Source organism: Miniopterus natalensis, chromosome 17 (genome assembly GCF_054644295.1).
Source record: "Miniopterus natalensis isolate mMinNat1 chromosome 17, mMinNat1.hap1, whole genome shotgun sequence".
Taxonomy (NCBI): domain Eukaryota; kingdom Metazoa; phylum Chordata; class Mammalia; order Chiroptera; family Miniopteridae; genus Miniopterus; species Miniopterus natalensis.
The window spans coordinates 6,794,990-6,818,075 of NC_142097.1; the positions used below are offsets into that span (position 1 = coordinate 6,794,990).

The window sequence follows — 23,086 nt, forward strand, 5'->3', positions numbered from 1 at the left end:
TCAAGCCCACCTCTGACCTTCTCCCCATAGTGAGCTGGGATGGGCCCTCCCATCTCTTCTGTCCTAGGAGTGGATCTTCTGCTCTAATTATTTTATAACTTCTGCATGCTCCGAGATACAGACCTGAGGCCATAGAGAGCCAGCGGTAAAACTTGGTGCTCACACCCGAGTCCCAGAGACAACGAGAGGCGGAACCTTCCTCCCTTCAGTCCAACCTCAGTTGTCTGTTATCCCTGAGTGGGTATGAGCTGGTTTATCTGTACTCTTCATTTTTTAAAGAAAATGCCCATCAGTACTCTTCATTTTTTAAAGAAATTGTTTTTCAAATTGATTTTTAGAGAGAGAGGAAGGGAGAATGAGAGAGAGAGAAACATAGATGTGAGAGTGAAACATTGATTGGCTGCCTCTTGCACGCCCCCTACCAAACATCGAGCCCACAGCCCCAGCATGTGCCCTGTCAAGACTAGAACCAGCAACCTTTTGGCACACGGGGTGACGCCCAACCAACAGAGACACATCGGTCGGGACATTACTCTTAATTTTTCCTATGTTGTTCCTAGCTGGAAAGGAGTCTTTATATTTGGAGAAATCCTAATAATCTGATAATAAGTGTACTCCCTCAAAAGTGTATTGTTCCTGGACATGGTTACAGACACACTTAACCTACTCAGACCAGTATCTTAAACACTCTTCTGATCCAAAGGCAGAGCTGAAAATGAGAAAAGACCTGTGTAGGCTCAGCAGCCTGCTGGGACAGGGCGAGGGAGTTTGGCCCTAGGAAGTAAAGTCTTTTAGTCACCCACAAGGGAAAATGAAAGCTTTCCAAATGTGAAATGAAGAAAGAGAGCTATATACTAAATTGTTTGCAGGATGGTTCTGTATTTGAGAGCTGAGTTTCCTGGAAAGTCATTGAAACTCTCTCATTAAAATCAGACATGTGAGATTTTTGCAGGCTGGGGTTTCTCAGGGTGCAATCATGCCAGAACCAGGCAACTCCTAGAGCAGAGTGATCCCTTCCTTACCTTCAGGGCAAGTCTAGCAGCTCACTGAGGAGCTACCACTCCCTGCACAGAATACAATGCCCGCACAGACTTAAGTGCTCATCACACATTTGTGGAGTTGAGTTGTCAAAAGCATTTCCCAGAATGTGGGAACACCATAATGCAGAATGGGAGGTAGTCATTTCGGGAATCCTGCTTAGTTTGATTTTCTAGAAGAAACTTGGGAAGATGGAAAAGCCATCTGTTACTTTCATTTCTTTTCTTTTTTCTTTTTTTCCCTAAAAGTTGGACACAGAGTCTAGGAGGAGGGCCTCTGTCTCCCAGCTTAAGCTGCCAGAGTCGTTTTACCTTTTCCTCAACTCCTGCCGCGGTCTGCTTGGTGATCTCAAGGTTCTCCACCAAGGCCGTTTCTCCCAGGAAGTCCCCGGATGCCGAGGAGAGGTGAGAGAGCAGGTTGTCTTCCAGGGTTTTGAGGGTGATTTTGAACCCATTCTGCTGCTTCGTGAGATCCGACTGCAAACATCAAGTAAGGGAGAGTCACGTTTAGAAGCCCAGAGCATCCAACTCTTGGGATGGGTGTGAATAGATGTTTATGGGGCCAGAGTCCCTTCTCTTAGAGACTGCAAACTGAAGGCGAGATAGCAGAATGGGTGACACCATGTGCAGAAGAGATGAGCAAGAGCTGAATCCCCACTGCACCATTTCCTGGGCTAATTTACCCTCTACACTTTAGTGACCTCAGCGGGCTATTCCCAGTCCCCGCCTCTAGGAGTGCTGCGCAGTGCTTCCCACATGCTGACACAGTCTGTTCGCAAAATGGGACCTAGTTTTGTGGATAGTTATTGGGTAGGGTCAAGTTTTAGTTTGCCAGAGGGTCCTCTCTACCACCACTTTACTGTTGCCAGATGAACAGCTCTCCTATGGATAAGTTTTATTTGGGGAAAAAAAAATCAACAAAAGCTGTCTTACACTTTAGACAAGACCAGTGCGGGAGCTCCCCTCACGGCTGGAGTGGGGTCTGGTGTCCGAGAGGGTCTAGCCTTGTCTTCTCTCTGATTGTTAGAGTCCTACCCTAAAGCACTGGACACTCTCTTTCTCGGGGTGGGGGCATAACTCAGGCAGCTGCAGTTTCTCTGCCCTTGTATGGCCTGGGGTAACTGCCTTTGGGTCCACGAAAGAACAGTCTTCCTGTTGGAGGCTCAAGCCCCCGCCACCCGGCTCCTTTCCTGTTTCTTAAAAACACATCCCTCAATCCTGCTTTACACCGGGATTTGCTGTTCTTTGCTGGGAATGCACCGTGCTCGAGGCTTTAAAATTGTTGAGGAGTTAGCTCAGATGCCACCCTCACAGAACCTTTTCCTGACGTCCCAGTTTAAATTAGTCCTGGGCTCTCTACTATCACCCTGCTTTATATTCTTCAAAATTCTTATCACCACCTGAAATGATACATATTTTTTGTTTCTATTCTGATCTTCTGGGTCCCTCCACTAGACTGTAAGCCTAAGAAGGCAGGGACATGGTTTTCCATTTAACCTGATGAATCCTCAGCACCTGGGATCTTGCCCGTTACAGAGTTGGGGCTCCATATGTATCTGTTCAGTAAAGGGTGCTTGCAGGAGGCAGAGGCCCAGGGAGCCCCACATCAATCTCACAGAAACTGTAATTTTGGACTTGTGTTTTATAATCTAATCAGGTCTAGAGAGTAAAATAGGGATATTATTTGCTGTGGACTGAACTGTGTCCCCAAATCATACGCTGAAGCCCTCATCCCCTTGTGACTGCATTGGAAATGGGCCTTTTAGGGGTTGAATAAGATTAAATGAGGTCAACAGGGTGGGGCCCTTGTCTGATGGGAGTAGTGTCCTTATAAACAGACACCAGAGAGGTTGCTCTTTTTCTCTGCACACACATGGGAGACGTCTGTGAGTACACAGTGGCTTGGTGGACATCTACAAGCCAGGGGGGAAGGTCTCATCAGAAACCAAACATGCTGGCCCCCTATCTTGGCCTTACAGCTTCCAGAATGGTGAGAAAATAAATGTCTGTGCTTTATTATAGCAGCCTGAGCTGAGGCACTATCCTAAGGTGGACAAACCTATTTTCAATGCTCTTGCAAAACTGAACCCTGCTTAGTTGTGACATAAGCATATCAACACTTGACAGGAGTGTTGTGACAGGAGACCCTCACATGCTGGCCCAAGCAAGTTCAGAGCCCTCTGCCAGGCCCTGCCCTTGGTGATTAGAGTGTCGGTCTCTGACTCTGTTCTTCAGCTCACTCTATCCTCTGTTTCCCAACTTGGTGTTCCAGGTGGCTAGATGGTGTTGGCACTCCTCAGTCTAGCAGAGCCCCGGCTGCTCAGCTCCAGAAAAAGTAGCCCCCATACTTCTCCCAGAGTGGGGAGCACTGCAAGATCAAGTGACAGCGTATTTTCTCCCTCCCATTCTGGCTGGATACTGGACGCACCTTCAGCTGCTCCAGGTCTGGCCTCTCCATGCTGACCACAGCGGCCAGCAGCTGGTCCTCCAGGCCATCCCTGGTCACAGTGAAGTTGATCAGGGTGGCCTGAGCCTGCAGCTCGGGCTGGTAGTGAGGATTGGCCAGCTTGGTGTGAAGTATGAGCCGGAACTTGGGATTGTATTCACACTCTTTGTCTCCGATTTTAATGAACCTGGAACATAAAGGCTCATGTGAAGGTGGGGTGCATTCCTGTGAGATTCAGTGAGAGAATTCTAGATTTTTTTTGAAGATCATAGTAAATAATACTGCCATATTCAGGTGGATTCCTCCTAAACATGTCTAGTGTGAGCCCTGGGATCCTTGTTCACCCCAATGTGGGGAACAGGGGTGGAAGGTGATAGGCTTTTTCCTGTGGCCACCACGTTTGATTTTGCATGCACAACTGTAGGGAGAGCCATTTACACATTATGGAACATTTCCAGCAGATGGCAGTAAAGTGTTTGCAGGAAGGGGCACCTTTTTAGTTTGCATGAAGGTACCTTATAGGCTGCCAATAGGGTTTACTTAAAAAAAAGGGGGGGGGTATTGATTTTAGAGAGAGAGGAAGGGAGAGGGAGAGATAGAAACATCGATGAGAGAGAAACATCGATTGCTGCCTGCTGTACGCCCCCTACTGGGGATCGAGCCTGAAACCTGAGGATCAGAGCATGTGCCCTGAGCAGGAATCACACCAGCGACCTCTTGGTTCATGGGTCAATGCTCAACCACTGAGCCACACCGGCCGGGCAGGACTTACTTTTTTTCACGGGTGATGGAGAATGACTTCTATGGGTGGAAACAGTTAATGAAGTAAATGAGCGCATCTTAAGCACAGGTACAGACGACCGACAGCCTGGGCCCCGGGAGAGGCTTGTGAGTCGGCACCCTTCCGATCGCCACCCTCCCTCTCCCGTGCGTTGCCGCCCTCTCTTTCCTCCTCCTGGCACACCGATCAGTGCCCAGCGCCCAAAGCACCAGGGGCTCATCAAACTGACGAAGAGCTGGGTTCTCAGAGCTCAGAGGCCTGGCTCGGAGACGATGCTCAAGCTTAAACGGCAGCCCGCCTTTCGGCCACTTTCCTTCTGAAGCTCCTCCAGAGCGGTGCGGCGCGGCCACTCAGAGGGAAGTCAAGGAGGACACTGGCCGATGGGAGCAAAGTTTCTCTGGGGAAACCCTCTCTGGGCTCTGAGGGCAGCTAGGTCATTCCTCCCCGCGGGAAAGGAGTGTGCGTGCTGCGGGGAGACACTTGAGGTGAGCGGGGGAGCGTGTCCTGAGGGCAGACCTGTCGCAGCTCCCCGGGCGGGCGGGAGCCAGCGCTCCACGAAGGGCGGGCGGGTGGGCAGCACAGGGGCCTCACCGTCCCTTGTTGGTGACTTCCCTCCCAAGCAGCGGTCCCAGCACAGGATCGAGGGACTCCTCCAGGTTCTCAATCAGCACCACGTCTCCGGCTTCCAGGGCGTGCTCTATGGTTTGAAGGCAGCTGGGGAGAGAGGCAGGCGAGCCCGTGGCGAGGTGCAGAGTCAGAGGACGTTTAACAAGACAGCCGCGGCCCTGAAGCGCAGGGGTAGGCTTGGAGGAGCACCTACTGGGGTGCTTCCTGTGGCATATTTTTCTCTTATGTAGTTTTAGAAATAGGGGAAAATGCCCAAACAAAAATGTGAAAATTAACTGTAACCTTTCCACCTACCATTTAACTTGGTGTTTACTATCTATGCTTTGATGTAGTATATTTTCAAGTTTATTATCACTATTTCTATTTACTTTATATTATACTATTTATTTATATAAGTATTTATATCTGCATTTATATTTATTTATTATTGATTTATACAACGTATTTGTTTTATTTTTTTTCTACATAAAATGCATTGTAAACATTTCTCCATGTCATTAAATATTCTTCTATAACAATTTTTATGTAACTGGATATTAGATTGTATTGATACAACTTAGTTTATTTATAATTATTAAAATGTAGGCTATTTAAAATTTTTTAATGTCTTGTAGAGTTTAATAAGCATATCAAAAGTTTTATTGTTCGTAAATAGATTTATGAGTTTGATATAATTCCAATTCAAACAACAAATAACAATAATTTTATAGACCAAAATTGTAAACTTAACCTAAAAAATAAGCAATGAGGGTGATAAAAAAATGCTAATGAAGAAGAGGAGGGGCTCACATAAGCTAATACTAAAACATTTTATAGAACCTCAGCAAACAGACATGTAGAAAAAAATCTAATATGATATCACATACCAAAAATTAGCAAGCTTTTTCTGTGAATAATGAATTACAGGAGTTAAAAATTTTCTTTGTGATTGTTTTGCATACCCCCTCCCTTTTTTTTTTTACTATAATAATATGTATATTTTTTAAATGAGAAATATCACATTAAATGGTACTAAACATAAAACTAAATAATTAAAGGCTGGTATAGTATCATATAAGTAGACAGGAATAAAGACTCCATTTAATAAGATAATTTAATATAGAGTAAAATGTTGCCTCTAATTAATTGAAGGAAGGATGGAGAATTTAATAAGTGGTATTGGAAAATGACTCACCATTTGAAAACTAAAAATTAGATCTGTACCTTACATAGTACCCTAAAATATATTTCAGATGATTGGGTTTTAGTGTTAAAAAACCCCATAAAAAAATAAAAAATCTAGGTGAATATTTACATAATTTCTGGACAGAAAAAGACTTTTCTAAGCATGCTCTGTGGAAGAAATGAGTGACAAATCTGAACAAACTGTAGTATGTCCAACCCCACAAATAACATTAAAAGACAAATGACGCACTCATATGATGAAGGGGGACTATACTAAAGAGTTTCAACACGTATTATACATAATATAATACTTGCATTCAAATAATAGGTAGCACATCTAGAAAACCATCTAACACAAAAGTAGTCAATGGACATGAACAGAGAATTATTTGAACAGATGTTTACTGAGGGCCTCCTATGCGTTAAGCACTGTTTTTGGTATTAGGGATATAGGCAAGAGTGCTTTTTTCTAAAATGCAGTTACTGGCTAGTTAGAAAAGAATAATTTAATTAAACGTATCATGGCATTTCTCACCGAAGTTTGCTCTATAAAAAATGGATCCATTCTGGTATTCAATATTTGCTTTGTTTAACTATTTTTGTAGCATTGCATGTTTGATGTAAACAACCCTGGGTGAGCTGGACCTCTGGACAAGCATGTTTGGGCCATGTGCTCAGAGCAGCAAACCTCACATTGGTGGCTGTGGGCTCAAGTGAATAAACCTTGTATTTCTAAGTGAGGATCACCTTGGTTCAAATACTGCCTCCATCCATTTAAAAAAAAAATTAAATTTTAACTCTGATAAAATATATATGAAATCTACCCTTCACCATTAAAAAAAAATGTTTTTATTGATTTCAGAGAGAGGAAGGGAAAGGGAGAGAGAGAAACATCAATGACAAGAGAGTCATTGATCGGATGCCTCCTACACAACCACTACTGGGGATCGAGCCACAGCCTGGGCATGTGCCCTGACCGGGAATCAAACCCTTACCTTCAGGTTCACGGGTTGATGCTCAACCTCTGAGCAAGGCTGGCTGGACCACCTTCACCATTTTTAAGTGCAAATTCAGTGGCATTATATACATTGACACTGTGTTACCATTACCACCACTTCTCTCCAGAGCTTTTTCATCTTGCAAAACTGAAAGCCTGTACCCCCTCAAACAATAACTCCTCATCTCCCTCTCCCCCGTCCTCTGGGGGACAGATTCTGTCTCTATGAATATGACCACTTTCAGTACCCCATATAAGTGGAATTATGCAGTATTTGTCCTTCTGTGACCAGCTTATTTCACTTAACATGATGTCCTCAAGATTCATCCACATTGAAGCACGTGTCAGAATTTCATTCCTTTTTAAAGCTGAATAATAGTCCCTGTATGTATATATTACATTTTAAAAATTCATTTATCTGTTGATGGACATGTGGATTGCTTCCACCTTTTGGCTCTTGTAAATAATGCTGTTATGCCCACGGGTGTATAAATATTCATTGCTTTTAAACCTATGTACTCTTGGAGAAATTACTTTTGTGAATCTCAGTTTCCTCAAACGTGAAATGGTACCTATAACACTAACCTTATATGTTGTGTGGACTGAAAAAGCATTTGAAATAAACTTGTACCACCAAGACTGGCACATATCAACCCACTAATCCGTGACCTGGGTCCTGCTCCCTCTCCCTCATTGCTCCACCCTATTTCTCTCCCGTATCCTAATGCACAGAATAAAAACTGAGTACTGAAACTAATGGGCTAAGTTGTAACAGGGTTAATGAGGCGATGGGGTGAGAGATGCTGAGGCCTGGGCCTGTGAAGTGTGGTGGGTGCTGGACAGACCTTCTCCCTGGTATTTATGTCCGTTCATGTAGTGACTCCCCTATCTTGTAAGTTCAAAGCCATATGGCAGGCACGGAGGGCCCTGAAATTTTCGTAACTAACTTGGCTGCCATGCATCCAATTGCAAATGTCCAATCGTTCCTCAGGAGAAAGAGAGTTTAGGTTTGTTCGATGTGGCTCAGGGGCAGAGGTGGGAGTGATAGGTAGGACAGACCTAAGGTAGGCAGGTTTGGGCTCAATGTGAGGAAGACTTTGTAAAACACAGCCTGACAATGAGATGTGATGTTTCAGGAGTCAGGACATGCTCAAGAAGAGATGGGAGGATGAATGCCAGGGGTAGCGGAGCGGGGGCTCCTGAATGGGCTAAGAGGCTGATGATTTCTAATGAGAAAGAAAATCAGAGACTCAGTACCCACGCATGTTGCATTGAGATGTTTCCTAAAATGGGAGGAGGAGCATGGGAGACCTCGTGGAGGGGCCAGGCGAGCAGAAGCAATCCACTGGGGCTTAAGATCTGCTCAGGATACTCTTTTTCTCTGCATAAATGGCAAAAGCGGGGCCTTTTGTGCTGGGCCACTTACCCCTTCTGACCCATCTGGGTGACCCGGAGGTCTTCGCCGTATTTGTTCTTCACCCACTTGATGCCTTGGAGCTGAGGGTCCACCATGAGTGGCCAGCGTTCACAGCTGAGGAGGATGGTGGCGTTCTCCACGGACATGCGGTCTGCGGGGAGGCCCTCGTTCTGCCAGGCGGCTACGTCGGCGTCATCGGTCAGCATCCTCAGGGGGTCCAGGCCGGGGGTGACCGGGATGGGAACCTGATGGGAGGAAATGCCACGCGCTCAGAGGGGAAGCGTGCCCGCGGGGCTGGGGGTGGGACACGCCGCAGCTCCCTAACGTGACAAGCTCCTTGAACAGAGTATTAAAATCCCACTGAGGAAACCCTTTTCTGGATGTGTGATTATTTCTGGAAGCAGGTTTCTTAAGTCCTGATAGTATTTTTTCTCTTGACGGATGAACAACAGCAAAAATTCAGCCTGCCTGCCTTCGCTCCTCAGTATATTAGGTGTTCCTCACCTAAATCAGGTTTCTCCCGGAGGCCGTTTCTCTCTGAGTCAGTGTTCTCTTCCATGCCCTTACCCGTGTTAACTTACAACATTTCTGTGCTTCTCGTGTGTGCTTCATGAACCAGGCCCCGTGCCTACCGGGCTTTCTCCCATCTGTGCCACCCACTGTGTCCTCTCAGCTACGCCAGCACCCGCTGACAGAGGCCCCGCGTGCAGAGGCCTGGAGATGCTCACCTTTCTCCCCCAGGACCTCCCACAGCCCACACCCCACACCCCGGCTGACGGGACTCTGCCAACCCCGCCGCTGGTGCCCCGGGGGACTGGTGAGCGCGCCTCCCGGCCCGAGCCCTCCGCCCAGCCCACCCCCCGGCGGCTGCCCGTGTGTGCACCAGACCCTGCCTTTCCCGTCTCTGTTGACCTCTCTCAGCTTGTTTACTTCTTGTACAAGTGATATGTCCCATCGGGGACCGATACTTTTTAAAAAATTGAAGTAATATTCACAGCATGGTGCAACCATCAGCTCTCGTTCTGCAGCATGTCCACTGCCCCCGAAGGAAACCCCGTACCCATCAGTAGTCACCTCCCGTTCTCTCCTACCCAGCTCTTAGCAACCACTCTCCTGCTGTCTGTCTCTATGGATTCACCTAGTCTGGTATTTCACTTAAAAGGGATCATACCATATGTGATCTTTTGTGTCTGGCTACTTTCACTTAGAATGTTTTTGGGGTTCACACATATGTCCTTTGAGCCCCTCCATCTCTCTCTTCTGTGCAGTTTGTCTTCCTGGAAAACCTCTGCGAACATCTCCTGCCCCTCCCTTCATACCTGCTCAGTTTACGCGTGGGCCCGGCTGTGCCATCAAGCAAACCTCGAAAGGGAGACCACTGGAGGTCCTTACCCTGGGACCAGAAATCTAATTACAGAGCATCGGGTTCCCTTGCAATCTATGCATCCTATTTTATGCACTGAAAACTGCTATTGTGAGAAGGAATCCGTCGATTTTACCAGGCTGCTGAAAGGGTCCATGGCACAAAAATGCCTAAGAACCCCAAACCAAACCAGAAACACCCTCGCTAAGCTGCCACCATCTTTGTTCACTAGGTTAACGATTGTCCTTTCAACAATTTCCTCTTTCACAGTGCTCAAGATAAATACAGAGCTTTATTCTTGTTTATTTCCTAGAGCTGTAACAGTTTCTAGCATTATTCAGCAAATCACCAGGTGAGTGAGATTTTGTGAGCTGATCTGTGAAACCAGTCACCACTAGATAGTTTGGGTTTTGTGTTCAAGGGAGACCCTGCAGACAAGTTCTGGGATCCAGCCCCTGCTGTGGGCACGAACTTTCTGTGCGAAGTTGCTGCGGTGGCTCGTTATGAAGCTAAGCTCCTCCCTGGTCTGGGAACTGCCTGCGGGTGTCCTGGCTGGAAGGTCTTGTAGCTTCTGCCTCGTGGAGTCGGAGGCCCAGCTCAGTACGCAGTGAATATGTGAACTGAGTGATGGGAAGTGTGAAGGCAACAGTAGGCGTTATTCTGACTACAGCTCCAGACACACCCTGAGCCCCTTCTGTCGGGGACTAGCATTTCTCCACGTCATCACGTCAGTGTAGAGGGAGGCGCTGGGGGCAAAATCCAGCAGCTGACACTCAGAGGACCAGCTGAGTCCGCAGGGCAGGCGTGGATAAAGCTGCCCCATCCAGCGGTCTGTGAGCCGTGGGCACAGCCCCTGCAGCACTGGGGCCTGGGAACGGGTGCAGTGCAGAATCTGGGGCAGGGGCCTTGTGCCTGCTGCCACTGTGGCGTTTGGCTCGAGAGCAGTGAGATTGGAGGGAAGCACAAGGTGGTGGTGGTGCTGGTGCTGCTCAGGGCTTATCATTTTGAGGGGTGTCAGGAGACAGCCTGCTGGGCAGGGGACCAGAGATCCCGTGGAGGGCCCCATTGAGGAGAAAGCTGCTGTCCTCAGACAACTGTAGCCGAACCCTGACCAGAGGGCCATGGGTGGTGACAGGGGCAGTGTGGAAGGATGTGGTGCATATGTCTCCCTCCTGGATGCAAGTGATCATTGGCGGATGCTCAAGTCGTGGTGGGAGACAGCGTGCAAGCGGGGGCTGGAAGGTTTGGGTTAGTGTTGTCATGTGAGCTCATTGGAGCCCACAGGCTGGTGTGGGCAGGGGAAATTCTGGCTGTACGTACTTCCAGCTGGTTCAGGTAGGGTCTCCAGGTCCCATCCATGAGGCTTTGCCGGTATTTCTTTGTAAAGAAACCGAGGTACGAAATGAAGGCCGTAATAAGTAAAATGTCTCCACACAATTTGCTTTCCTGTTGCTTGAAGTTCTGCACAGCTTCCGCCCATCTCACATTTTCGGAAGCAAGTCCTCCCACCTACATTTCAAAGACCAGAGAGGAGAGAAGACCTGTCACAGAGCGGTGGGCTCAGTCCCAAGAGCGCACAGCACACACCACCAGCAGAAGACTCAGGACATCATTCATACGTCCCTTCTGATCCCGAGGGTTAGGGCTAGGGTCAGGGTACTGGCTTTAGCAGGCAAGTCAGCAAACAAGCCCTGCTCTGTGCTGTGTGCTGTGTGGGCTGTGGACTGGTGACAGGCTTTGAATGCAGGCTCCCAGGCTCTGCCTTTATAGGTATGGAGATAAAACCACCCTCCTAACAGGGATGTTGAAAAGCTTAAATGTGACCACATATGTAATCTCAGCACAGTGACCGGTTCACAAACATATTAGAAAATTTTGCACCTCTCCCCTCTCCTCGTCAAATGCTGAGATATGAAAATAAATAAAATTAATTTCCTGCGCTATAAATAATTCACAGTGGGTGGGAGCTAGACATGGTAATTAAGAAATAGAGCTGGAAGTACTGAAACGTGGGCATGTACAGAGCTGCAAGACTGCAGAATGCGTCCTGACTCTGCCAGGCCTGCTTTGGGGGACACACCATTCTGGGGGTACTCTCTCCGGGGAGCAGAGGCATCCTTTCTACAGAGAACTGCTAGGTGTATGGTGCAGCTTAGCTTCCGTGTTAACATTTATTCTTTTTTCTTCTCTGAAAGATGGCATCGTAGAATGCCAGAGCTGGGAGAGATCTTGGGGGCTCGCCAGCCCAACCATTGCCGTGGCCATTTTTGGATTATACAGGTAAGGACCAGGGAGATGCCGTACCTCATCAGCACTTCTAGGCTGGTGGAGGCAAGGGTGGCCTCAGAGCCCACACATCCCACTCCTAGAGCAGAGCACCTCCCATGGGGCCCACCTCAGAAAATGCTCCAGCCAGGCATTCTGGAAACCAGGCAGGGAACTGAACACAGATGGGCCAGCTAGGAGGGGACCATGCCTTGCATGTTTGCAGAGGAGCTGTCTGTCTCTAAACCAGACTGCTCAGCTCGATGGGTCATCTCAGAGTCAAGCAGCAGCGGGCTCAGCAAACAACTGCAGATATGTGAGTGTGGTACAGCCTCTCCTCACTGCGGTGCAGCTCAGTGCACCAACTCTTGTGACTCATTTCTCCCTAAACTAGAAAATCTGGCTTTGCTTTTAAACAGACTGGATGCAGTGGATATAAAAAGGTATGGCTCCCACTTCCCTTTGCTGGTGAAGAAGGTGATGTAACCGATAGTGATGGAAGGGAACTCACACCCTGTGGGCACTGCTTTGCAAGATCTTAGCTGACATACGATGAACATATAAGCCATAAGGGGTTTTAAAAGGTCACGCATCCTCCGACACTTCTCTCTTCCAGAGCTGGTGTCTGTGTGCTCTCCCTGAACCTGTGACTGCTGTGACCAATAGAACTTGTAGAAGCTGCTGTGCGGCTCCCAGTCACATGCCTCAGAGACAGGGATCCTCTATTTCCTCTCTCCCAGAGCACTTGCTCTCGGAGCCCTGAGTAACCATGTGAGATGCCCGGCTACTCAGGTTGGAGAGGCCTGAGACCACACAGAGAGGGAGAGGGGCCCTGCCAATCACATGTTAAGAAAGTCGTTTTAGACACTCCAAACCAGCGTGGCCACCACGTGGAGCAGAATGACCTGCTAGCTGAACCCGGTCCAAATTCCTGACCCACAAACTCGTGAGATTTAATGAAATGGTTATTTTGTTACATTTCTAAGTTTTGGAGTAATGTAATATTCAGGTACCCATAGCATAAGCACCCTGCTCTGAACATCTGATAAATTGTTTTCAAGGAGGCCAGAGCCTGTGTGTGTGTGTGTGTGCATACAGATCAGGTCACATTCAGAAATGCTCAGGGTCAGAAAAGTCTCATTCTTTTCCACTTCTACCTCAGCTTCCCATCCTGGCCACACCTTCATGATCAGACATTACACAGGTAAGAGCTTCAGAGGCTGTCTATCAAATGCTGGCTTTGGTCTTTAACACTTCCCCCGGTCAATACACATGAGTGAGCATGTCACACCTTGCCTGGGCTGCCCAGTGGAGCCAGTGTCCTCATTCCCCCAACCATCTCTCTAGGGAAACTTGGATCAGCCCAGGGTGTGTGTTCATACTTTTCCTAGGACTCAGTCCCTGCACCCCAGCACATTTTAATATCCCCACCCCCCCAGCCAAAGCAGCACAGAGCTGGCTCATCTTTCAGCCTCTGTGTCACTTGCAGCTCTGCTACTGTAATTAAAGCTCCTGCTGAGCCCCACACTCACCAGGCGATTTGCAAGGGAGATGGTGCCTGCGGTCACTTCAGCTTCTTGCTGACATTTGAGTTTGTCTGCTGTGGCTCTCTCGAACTTGGCTGTGAGCTTGGCCAGGTTTTCATTAAGGTGCTGTCCAGGAAGGAACACAGGTGTGTCAGTAAGTCCAGCCCCCGTCACCTCCAGTGCTTCTGAGACAGGATTCCTGTGTAGGCATTTTTAAGGAAGAGTCCCCTGGGGGAAGTTATGGGGACGAGGGGGGCAGGGAGCAGGGCAGGGAAGGAAAGGAAGGCAAATTAGGGGTGATCTTAGGCAGAGTCCCAGTGAGGACTCAGCCAGGTCCCAGAGGGAGAAGGTTGGACTGGGAGTCCAGAGCAGCCTTGCCCCGAGTGAGACAGCTAGGATTTCCTACTCCAGCTCCTCAGTCATTGGTTCAGGGCCAGGAGGGGTGATGGACATGGAAGGGGGCGCATACATTCTCTCTCTCCTTGTATTCAAGAAACATGGGCTCTAGTAGCTTCCCAGGAAGCTGCAGGTGCTGCTTTTAGAAGCAAAAGCTCACTGAAGCCTGGAGGCCTGAAAATGGTCAGAAAGACCCAGGGAGGCCTGGGCGGATCACACACAGTGCCCGCTGTAGCAGGTCTATGGTTTGGGGTAGGGCTGTCTACAAACTAAGTGCCCCCCCCCCCCCCCGCTTTGCTTTAAGGTCCTAGGAGCATAAGATAACCTTTACTTAACCTCATCTATTCTCTTCCATTATTCTAAAGTATGGGGACATTAAAAAAATACATGGTTTAAATTTTTTCTAAATTTATTAAGAATTTAGAATTGAAGCACACAGACATTGTTGCCCCCAGAATACATATTTGCATATACAAAGTCACACAGACACATGGCTGATTCCTCCAAATGCATTATGTCTATTCAGTAACCTGGGTTCAGGCTGCTCTTCTGTCATTACCAAGTTACAGGGGAAATAAATTAAGGGCCAGGCAGTTTGAAAAGCAGGTGGCCAGGCATGCAATTAACAATGGCAGGTTGGCCACACTCATTTACTTCTTCCTGAGAATTCTCTAAAATGCTTTTCAAGCACAAGCCCATAACACCAAGCGAATGTTATGGGCCATTGGAAGGTGAAAGATCCCAGTAGCTTTATGAAAACCACACTGATAGAGGATTGGAAACTGCCAGCACAGGGCAGAGGAAGCTGCGACCTAGAGTTGGCCTTGGTTCACCAAAGGGGAAGCTGATCAGCCCTGCAGAGCCCCATGTACCCTGGGGACTTGGAAATGTCAGGTGTGGTTGAAGGGAATGCTGGAAATAAGAGGGTCAATTGGAAGCATATTAATTCCCCACTCAATATCTCTATTTCCACGCTCAGTGTGCGGTGCCACCAGGCATCTGTTTCACCAGGCAGGAGAATCGACGGTGGCAGGGAAAAGACAACACACTCTGGTGTTTCAGATGCATCCAGCATAACTCATCTGATCTTGAAAGTAAGTTCTGTCCATCAGCTGGCTCTGCCCTCACCTGCACAGCTATAATCAGCTCCTGGTCACATGACTCTTGTAAAAGAAATAACAAGGAGATGTTTGATGAAAGCCTAGATTAAGGAGCACGAGAACTGAAAATATGACCTGGGAAATGGAGATAACTTGAAGCATAAAGACAACAACAAAGCATAGAATCCTTCATAATTAGTGTCTCAGAGATATTCATGCTGTTTCATCCACAAAACAAGGATGCTAGTAAAAGGAATAGAAAACTCAAAACTATTGTGGAAATTATTATTATTGTTAATGTAAAAAAATAATAATTTCAAGGGGAGGGTTAAAAGATAAGTTTGAAGAAATCTAGAAAGTATTAGAAAACATAAAATAACAGAAAGATTACAGAAAATAGCGGGTCCATCAGAAGGTCTAACATCCAACCAATATGTGTTCAAGAAAATAAAATGAAAAAGGAAACAGAAGGGAGATTACCCAAGAAATAATACAAAATAATTTTTTAGAACTGAAGGAAAGTCTCTACATGCCACGCCCAATGAATAAAAAAAAAGGAAGGTAGCTAAGCATGTCAATGTAAAGTTTTAGACACCAAGAACGAAGAATTTAAAAGACTTCCAGAAAGAGAGGAATATAGTGCATTGATAAGGGAATGGGACCCTCGCTGTTCATCAGACTTCTCACCGGATGATGATAAAGCATTTGGTGTTCCAAGGAGAAAAAATTAGCAACTCAGAATTCAATACTCAGCAAAATTGTCAGTTCAGCTTAATAATAAAGACATTTCCAGGCTGGAACTATTCAGAAAATTTACCTCTTACCTAACACTTCTGAGAAAGTTACTTAAGAAAGAGTCATAGCAAAACAAGAGAAGAAATTAAGAAAGGAGAAGGTATGGGGTCCAGGAGTCACTGGAACCAATCCAAGAGAGCAGTGAAATGTGTTAACACTGGAGCTCTGGGTTGGAGATACGGGAGAAAAGTCTTGGAGGGAAAGGGTGACTTGATAGAATACTGGGTTTGATGGAGAGTTTAAAAATAATTGAGACTAAGCAAAAGGAACTAATGGAAGAAAAAAAAGGTAAAGGAAAGTAGAAGCTCCAGGGTGGAAAAATGGTTGTATAAGAAAGGCAATATAATTATAGAGTACACCTTAGATCTGCTATGAACAATAGACATGTTTGTTCACAGAATATAAAGGGAATTGACTAATTTTTCAACCCTTAGAATCAGTCAGGGGGCAGAGCATGGGGCACTTAATACTGGTTATAGAAAGGAATGCAGATATTTGCAATGTTGGTGACTCAAAAGCAACAGTAATGATAAGCAGTGATAACAGAAGCTGGGAGTTGGAAGGCAGGGAGGAAGCTGAGGGAAAGAATAATAACTTCACCTTGAAAGCTGAGGGCTCCAAGGAAGCTACCGCTATGTGATGGAACAAGAAATAAAGGTTACATCAACTCAAAAGAGTTGCCATAACGATTTTGGGAAGACATGGAGATGAACACCTTAGAGTCTCATCTAGCAGAAAGTTAACTGCCTGGATAAGGTCCATCAAGACATGAGGATGCCAGCACAGTACTGAGACAGGAGACAGGGACTAAAAGGAGCAGAGGCTGTGAAGATAATGTAAACTGGTCTGATGAATCTGGTGTTGAAAAACATAGAAATGTGGGGACTATGGCAAAACTACTTGAATGGAAACCACTACTTAACTCCAGAGTCAGTTAATGATATTTGGGAATCTTATTATTTTAATACTGGCCAGAAAAAAAAAATCTTTAAAATTATGTCATTGATTTTTAGAGAGGAAGGAAGAGGGAGAGAGATAGAAACATCCATGATGAGAAACATCGATTGGCTGCCCCTGCAGGCCCCGTCCTGGAGATCTAGCCTGTAACCTGGGGCATGTGCCCTGACTGGGAATTGAACATGTGACCTCTTGGTTCATGAGTCAATGCTCAGCCAGTTAGCCACACCAGCCAGGCCAGAAATCAAATTTTCACAAGGAGCTCCTGTTGTTTTAAATGTTGGCAACTAATTAAATACTTTCAAACACTATGTGTGGACCAAATACAACACACTTAAGCCACTGGGTAGCAAGCTCTGAGTGGCATCAACAACCAGTTGAAACGGACAGAATAATTAAAGGGCAGAAGACTGTTGTTTCTCATTAGAAGCCCTTCTCTACTCTATGATATTTTACTTATATGAATATATGCTCCATGACAATGCCTTGTTTTTATTACTATTACTTTTATAAATTGTAACAACATACAATATGTTCATTATAGAAAAAAAGAAAATACAGATAAACAAACACCATCTAAAACCTACCACGCAGCACTAACCACCACTATTCATATTTTTATGAATTATAATTATATGTATAATCAAATTGAAATTATAATTGTATAATTTGTTTTGAAATATACTTTTTTCACTTTAAGCATCTTGAATAGACTATTGACTTGAAATTATCCTAAAATTCTAAAAATAAAGCATGGGGTGGGGTGGAGTGCATCTGGGAAAGGCTAGTGATGGCCTCAGTGGCTCATCGGGAAGATTTCCTTGTTCTGGGTGGGCCTCCATGTCAGAGATGGTGTTCGAGAGTCTCCTTTGTTATTGGTGGGGGAGTGGTCTAACTCTTGGGGTGTCAATAGACATGCGAATAAGCAAAGGATGGAGAGGAGGTTGTTAAAAGTGAAAATACATTTTTTCAAAAAATATTTTGGCAGAACAGAAGTGCCTTCCTAAGGTAGCCAAGTACTTAAAACATGCGCATTGCGTTCACAGGTTGAGCAGGCCTGTACTGTGAATGTTGGCTACGAGAAAGGTATAAACATTTTGCAAACATCCCTTTTGCACCAAATGTTCCTTTAAATAACTTGAGTAAAGGGATCTTTGAAAGTGCAGTTCTTGTTTTCTGGGAGAGACCGAAGCATATGAACATGATCGGGAGGTATTTTCACTCAGAGCAGTCCTTGGACGTTACGGTGTTTTGCACCTAGTGTTCTTTGAAGGGGGGCACTGCTATGGTGATGATCACCTGCTTTAAATAAACTGGCCTATTAACATCTGGATTTATAAGGCAACCATCTTGAGGGGTTTACTGGCTTTGTCAAAAAGCACCTTTTCTTTATAGAGAGATTGGTTGCAGTGATCTTTGAAATAGCCTTTAGCCATAGGATTTAATCCAACTATCAATAAGCCCAGGACATGAAGTGTGCGGCACGTCTACAAGCCTGCTTTTCACAATTTGTAAAAACCCTCTTTATCAGCATGAGAAGCTTGCAGCGAGAATCTCATTTGCCTGGAATGCACGTGTGGAAACAAAAGATCCAGGAGATGTTTTGGATTGATGTTTTGGACGGACTGATTGCCAGGGCTGTATGTGCCTGTGAGAGCGCATGTGGCCCGGGAGGAGGCGAGGGAGCAGGGGGCAGGCTGCAGTGGTAATGGTGGCTGTAACCTCCCTCACAGCAGCAGCTCCCTGTGTGACCACCGGCCAGGCTCTGGGCTCCTGCTCACATGCATTTTCTCCTTGAATGAAGCAGGGACATGACTGTGTCCATTTTACTCCAGGAAACTGAAGTTTGGGCATTTTAAAGACCTTTCTAAAGGTTACATGTAAGCAAATGTTACAGCTTGGATTGGACGTGAGACCTGCTGATGGGTTTCAGCTGCTATGTCATCCTACAGGGCTCTGAGTTCTAACTCACTTTAAGATTATCCATTTGAACAGCAAGGGACATCTCAAATAGGTTTGAGACCAAGATCACCCCTAACCCCTGTCCTGGGTGAGGCAGGTATAATCAAATACCAATAAGGGGTTAACAAAAACTAATGACCCTCCTAGTTTTATATTTATGGTCAATATAGGACTTGCTTTTAAAAGCTCTCATGAAACAATGCAGATGACACAAACCACACTGAGCAGGCCTCGTGCGCACACTGCTGAGCGTGCTGCAGGAGGGCAGTGGACGGAACTGAAGGTAATAGATGCAAAAGGTGAGGTTAGGTGGCTAAAATGTGCATTTCAAAGGGGAAAAAGAATCTCACATGTCTGACGTTTTATCCTCAGCTATCAGATGCTCAAAAATGCTAACTTCACTTGCTCTCAGTGAGATAACAGTTGGTCTCGTGTATAGCACTGCTCGTCTACTGTACACACCCAATGCCATCTTTCCTTTCTTCAGGGAAAAGGAAAAGCCTTCCAGGGCCAAAGCGTCAACCGACGGTCCAGTGCCTTGTTTGGACTATATAGTGTTTGAGAAAGAAATTTAAAAAGTTGCCTCTATTGAAAAAGCAGGAAATTTTGCGTAACAGCCAGGCTTTCCCTGCTTCGAGACTCTGGGAATGGCAGAGGTGCTGTTTGCAGGAGGTGCCCCGCAGGGTCAGAGGGCGCCGGCTCACTTACCGCGACCTTGGCCTTGATGGCCGCCAGCTTCTCCTGGGCGGCTGCGAGGTCCGAGGTGGCTCTGCTCAAGGCCTGGCGCTTGGGCTCCACCTCGCAGAACACCTCATAGAACTTCACGATGTTTATGACCCACGAGCAGAGGCCCGCGGCAGCGTAAGACTTGGTGGCCACGAACTCAGGGTTGAACTCGGGGTCCTGCAGGTACGGCCTGATGGCTTTGAGGCAGTTCTCGTGAATGTTCTCTTTGTCAAAGTTGACGAGGGAGTCCAGGAAGCCATCCACTCTGGCCATGGCGACTTTAGCGGCCTTCCAGCTCCGGTCCTTGGGCACCTTGCCGCCGGGGGCCATGAGGGCCATCACGGCGGCGCTGACGTTGCTGACCGCTGGAGGCGGGGAGCCAAAGGATTTCAGCTCTGTCAGGTTGGTCTGAGGAGAGAGGGGGCGGTCGTCAGAGGAAAGCGAATGCACTTTCTCTGTCCTTGGCCACTAAGGGAGTCAGGCTCTGAGCGATCAGCCTGAAAGGGCTGCTCTGCAGCTGGCAGCAGCCCTCAGAATTTTAAATATCGTGACTCATCAGAAGGAAGCGAAGCTTCTCCCCAGAGGCTCCAGGCTTCCCTGACGGTTAGCAGGCACTCGGCTATGTGCTCTCAGCACTCCAACCAACTCGCAGCCCGTTAGAAACACACAATTATTTCACATTCAACTGAAAAATATAAGGATGCCAACGTACTCCTAAATACGCAGCTTGCCATGAATAAAAGATAAGGCTATTATAAATTAATTTCCATCCTGGAGTGAAGAGAATAGCACTGTACCCCAACTAATTTTTCCCCTTTAATTAAACTGCTTTGTTCCATGAGCTTGTTCTAACTACCCTGTAATTCACCTGTGTGTTACTTCAAAGATTAAAACATATTCCAAATAGTCAATGCATGCATTAGTCTATAGCATAATGTAAAATCAATACATTTGCACACACTACTTGCAAAGTCTGTTGAGAAAACTCTAGTTTTGGGGTTTCAATGAGCTCTGTATTGTTTAAACCTGTAGTGAAGTTTCGTACACTCTTAGAAAGATGTGTGCAAAGAGGATTTGGAAACACTGTTTTAAGCACAAACTTTGAGCCAATGCACAAAGTTATATGTGCAGCTAAATAAAACTGCTACTAACTATGTAATGAATGTTCTAACATGCTCCTTCAGTAAATGGCATTACATTATAATACTTCACAGAAGATCTGAGCATTCTACACAGTAATTCACCTATGTATTATTTCAAAGACCAAAACATATTCCAAATAGTGAATGAATGTATTAGTTTTTGATATAAAATATAATCAGTACATTTGTAAATGATACTAGCAGGGGATGGCTGGAAATGCAGGCCCCCTCTTAAAGAGCCAATGCACAAAGCTTCATGTGCAGCTACTCACCTTGGGCTCCGGCAGAGGGAGGGCACTGTGGACTGGCGCTGTGAGAGGAGAATCTAGGGTTGTGGGCTCTGGAGATAGACCTCAGATTTCTGTGCTGAGTCATTCCCCCTTCCCAGTGACAAATTTTATTACAGTATATTGTTGTAACTGTTCTAGTTTATTATTAGTTATTGCTATAAATCTCTTATTGTGCCTAATTTATATTTTCAACTTTATCATAGGTATGTATGTATAGGGGAAAAACATAGTACATGTATATAAGGTTCGGTACTATCTGTGGTTTCAGGCATCCACTGGAGGTCTTGAAACATATCCCTCATGGATAAGAGGGGACAACTATACCCTAACCTCACTCTCTCCCTTCCTCAGTCTCCTGCTGATGCCCATCTTGGCCAAAGGTGACTGAAGCTAGAAGGCAAGGGAGGGCTTTCGACTGAACTGATGCAAGTCAGTCTCCCAGGTCTCAGAAAACACAGCGAGGGAAGGGGCAAGGAGTAAGTGGGCAGACAGGCAGACAAATGGTAGATCTCAGCACAGTTTATAAGAGCTCTTTACATACTAAAGATATTAACTCAAATATTTTATTTATAATATTCTGTGATATATAGAAGTTTAATTTTTACACAGTCAAATTTAATAATTCTTTCCCAGGTGATATCATGATATCACCCTTTGTTTTTATGTTTGGAAGGGCCTTTCACACATATTACCATTAATCTGACCTTATGATAAGTTTTCTAGTTCTCTTACAGTTTCATTCTTTCTTAGGTAACACTGTGCTTTTATTGAAGGGATAAATATTTACTGTGAAATATTTATCAAAGATAAAGATGAAAACAAGACTCACCCATAATTTTACTACACAAAGATAACACGAGTTATGTACATTAAAAAATATATATATATACACACATACACATATCAGGTAGGCTAACAGAGACACAGAGAAGAAAGATAATGAATGTATATAAATATAAATATATGTGAACAAACATATATATGGCTTATTCTATATATACTCATGTGTACACACACATATACACACAAATCAATATTTGTAATATTTTTGAAAATAATTTTCACTGAAAATTATATCTTAAGCTTTTTTATGTTATTATTTTTAAAACATAATCTTAAATAAACTATGCAGTTTTCCTACTATTTAAATGAGCCATAATTTATTTAGCCAACTCCATATTTTTGGACATTTAGGTTATTAAATCTTTCATAGCTGGTTAAATGGCATCAACTTTTAATGACATTAGAAACAACTAAACCAAAAATCAAATTGGAGTTAAATTACACTTACATTTAACTTTTAAATTACTTGAGGAATAGCGACATCCTTATAACATTGAATCTTCCCATATGCAAACTTGGTATATATATTTATTTGTCTTTTCATATCTTGTTTTACATCTCTCAACAAGATGTGTAGTTTTCTTCACATACTTTCAACAAATTTATGCTTATTTGTACCTAATGCTTTGGTTGCTATTTTGAAAATATTGTATTTTCTAAGTGGCTACTGCTGATACTGGGGAAGCTATTACGTTTTGTAAATTGTTTTGTAATGGGTGCTTAACACTTCCCTTGTATTTGTCTTATTATATTTTTATGACATCTATGAGTACTAATACATTTGTCTGGTATTTATAACAGTTAGACCGCAGCTACTTTTCATTTATTAGTGCATTGGCTAGAAATTCCAGGACATTTTAGGTGGTAGTGAACGGGGCATGGCTGTGCCTTTTCTGTTAGTGGGAACACCCCCACTGCTCTACCGTTAGACTGGATGGCGGTGCTCTCACACTGGGACTGATGACACCGTTAGCAAAATGTCCAAACATCCATTTATCCCTACTTCCTAAGAGTTTAATAAAGAATGGATGTTAAGCTGTCTTAAGTAGCACTTTGCCATCTCTCAGAATGACTGCAGAGCTTTTCTTCTTTGACCTATGGTTGGGTATAGTTATATGACTAGTCTTATATACAGAAAACTTACCAGTTGATGGCATATTATCACTATATAAATAGTCTTAAATATGGAAAACTTAGTAGTATATTATTATTATATGAATAGTCTTATATACAAAATAGTTACCTTTTGGTA

General features: G+C 45.1%; 1 protein-coding gene across 1 annotated transcript in view; it reads right to left on the reverse strand.

Annotated features, from left to right (window-relative positions):
- The window catches only part of DNAH9 (dynein axonemal heavy chain 9), a 295,671-nt gene that overhangs the window by 64,269 nt on the left and 208,316 nt on the right, over nt 1-23,086 (reverse strand). The window contains exons 50-56 of the mRNA XM_087825845.1: nt 19,542-19,967; nt 13,630-13,749; nt 11,153-11,341; nt 8,479-8,714; nt 4,856-4,978; nt 3,466-3,670; nt 1,350-1,514 (exon numbers count right to left, since the gene is read on the reverse strand). Coding sequence (XP_087681971.1) covers nt 1,350-1,514; nt 3,466-3,670; nt 4,856-4,978; nt 8,479-8,714; nt 11,153-11,341; nt 13,630-13,749; nt 19,542-19,967 — 1,464 coding nt within the window. The remainder of the gene's footprint in view (nt 1-1,349; nt 1,515-3,465; nt 3,671-4,855; nt 4,979-8,478; nt 8,715-11,152; nt 11,342-13,629; nt 13,750-19,541; nt 19,968-23,086) is intronic.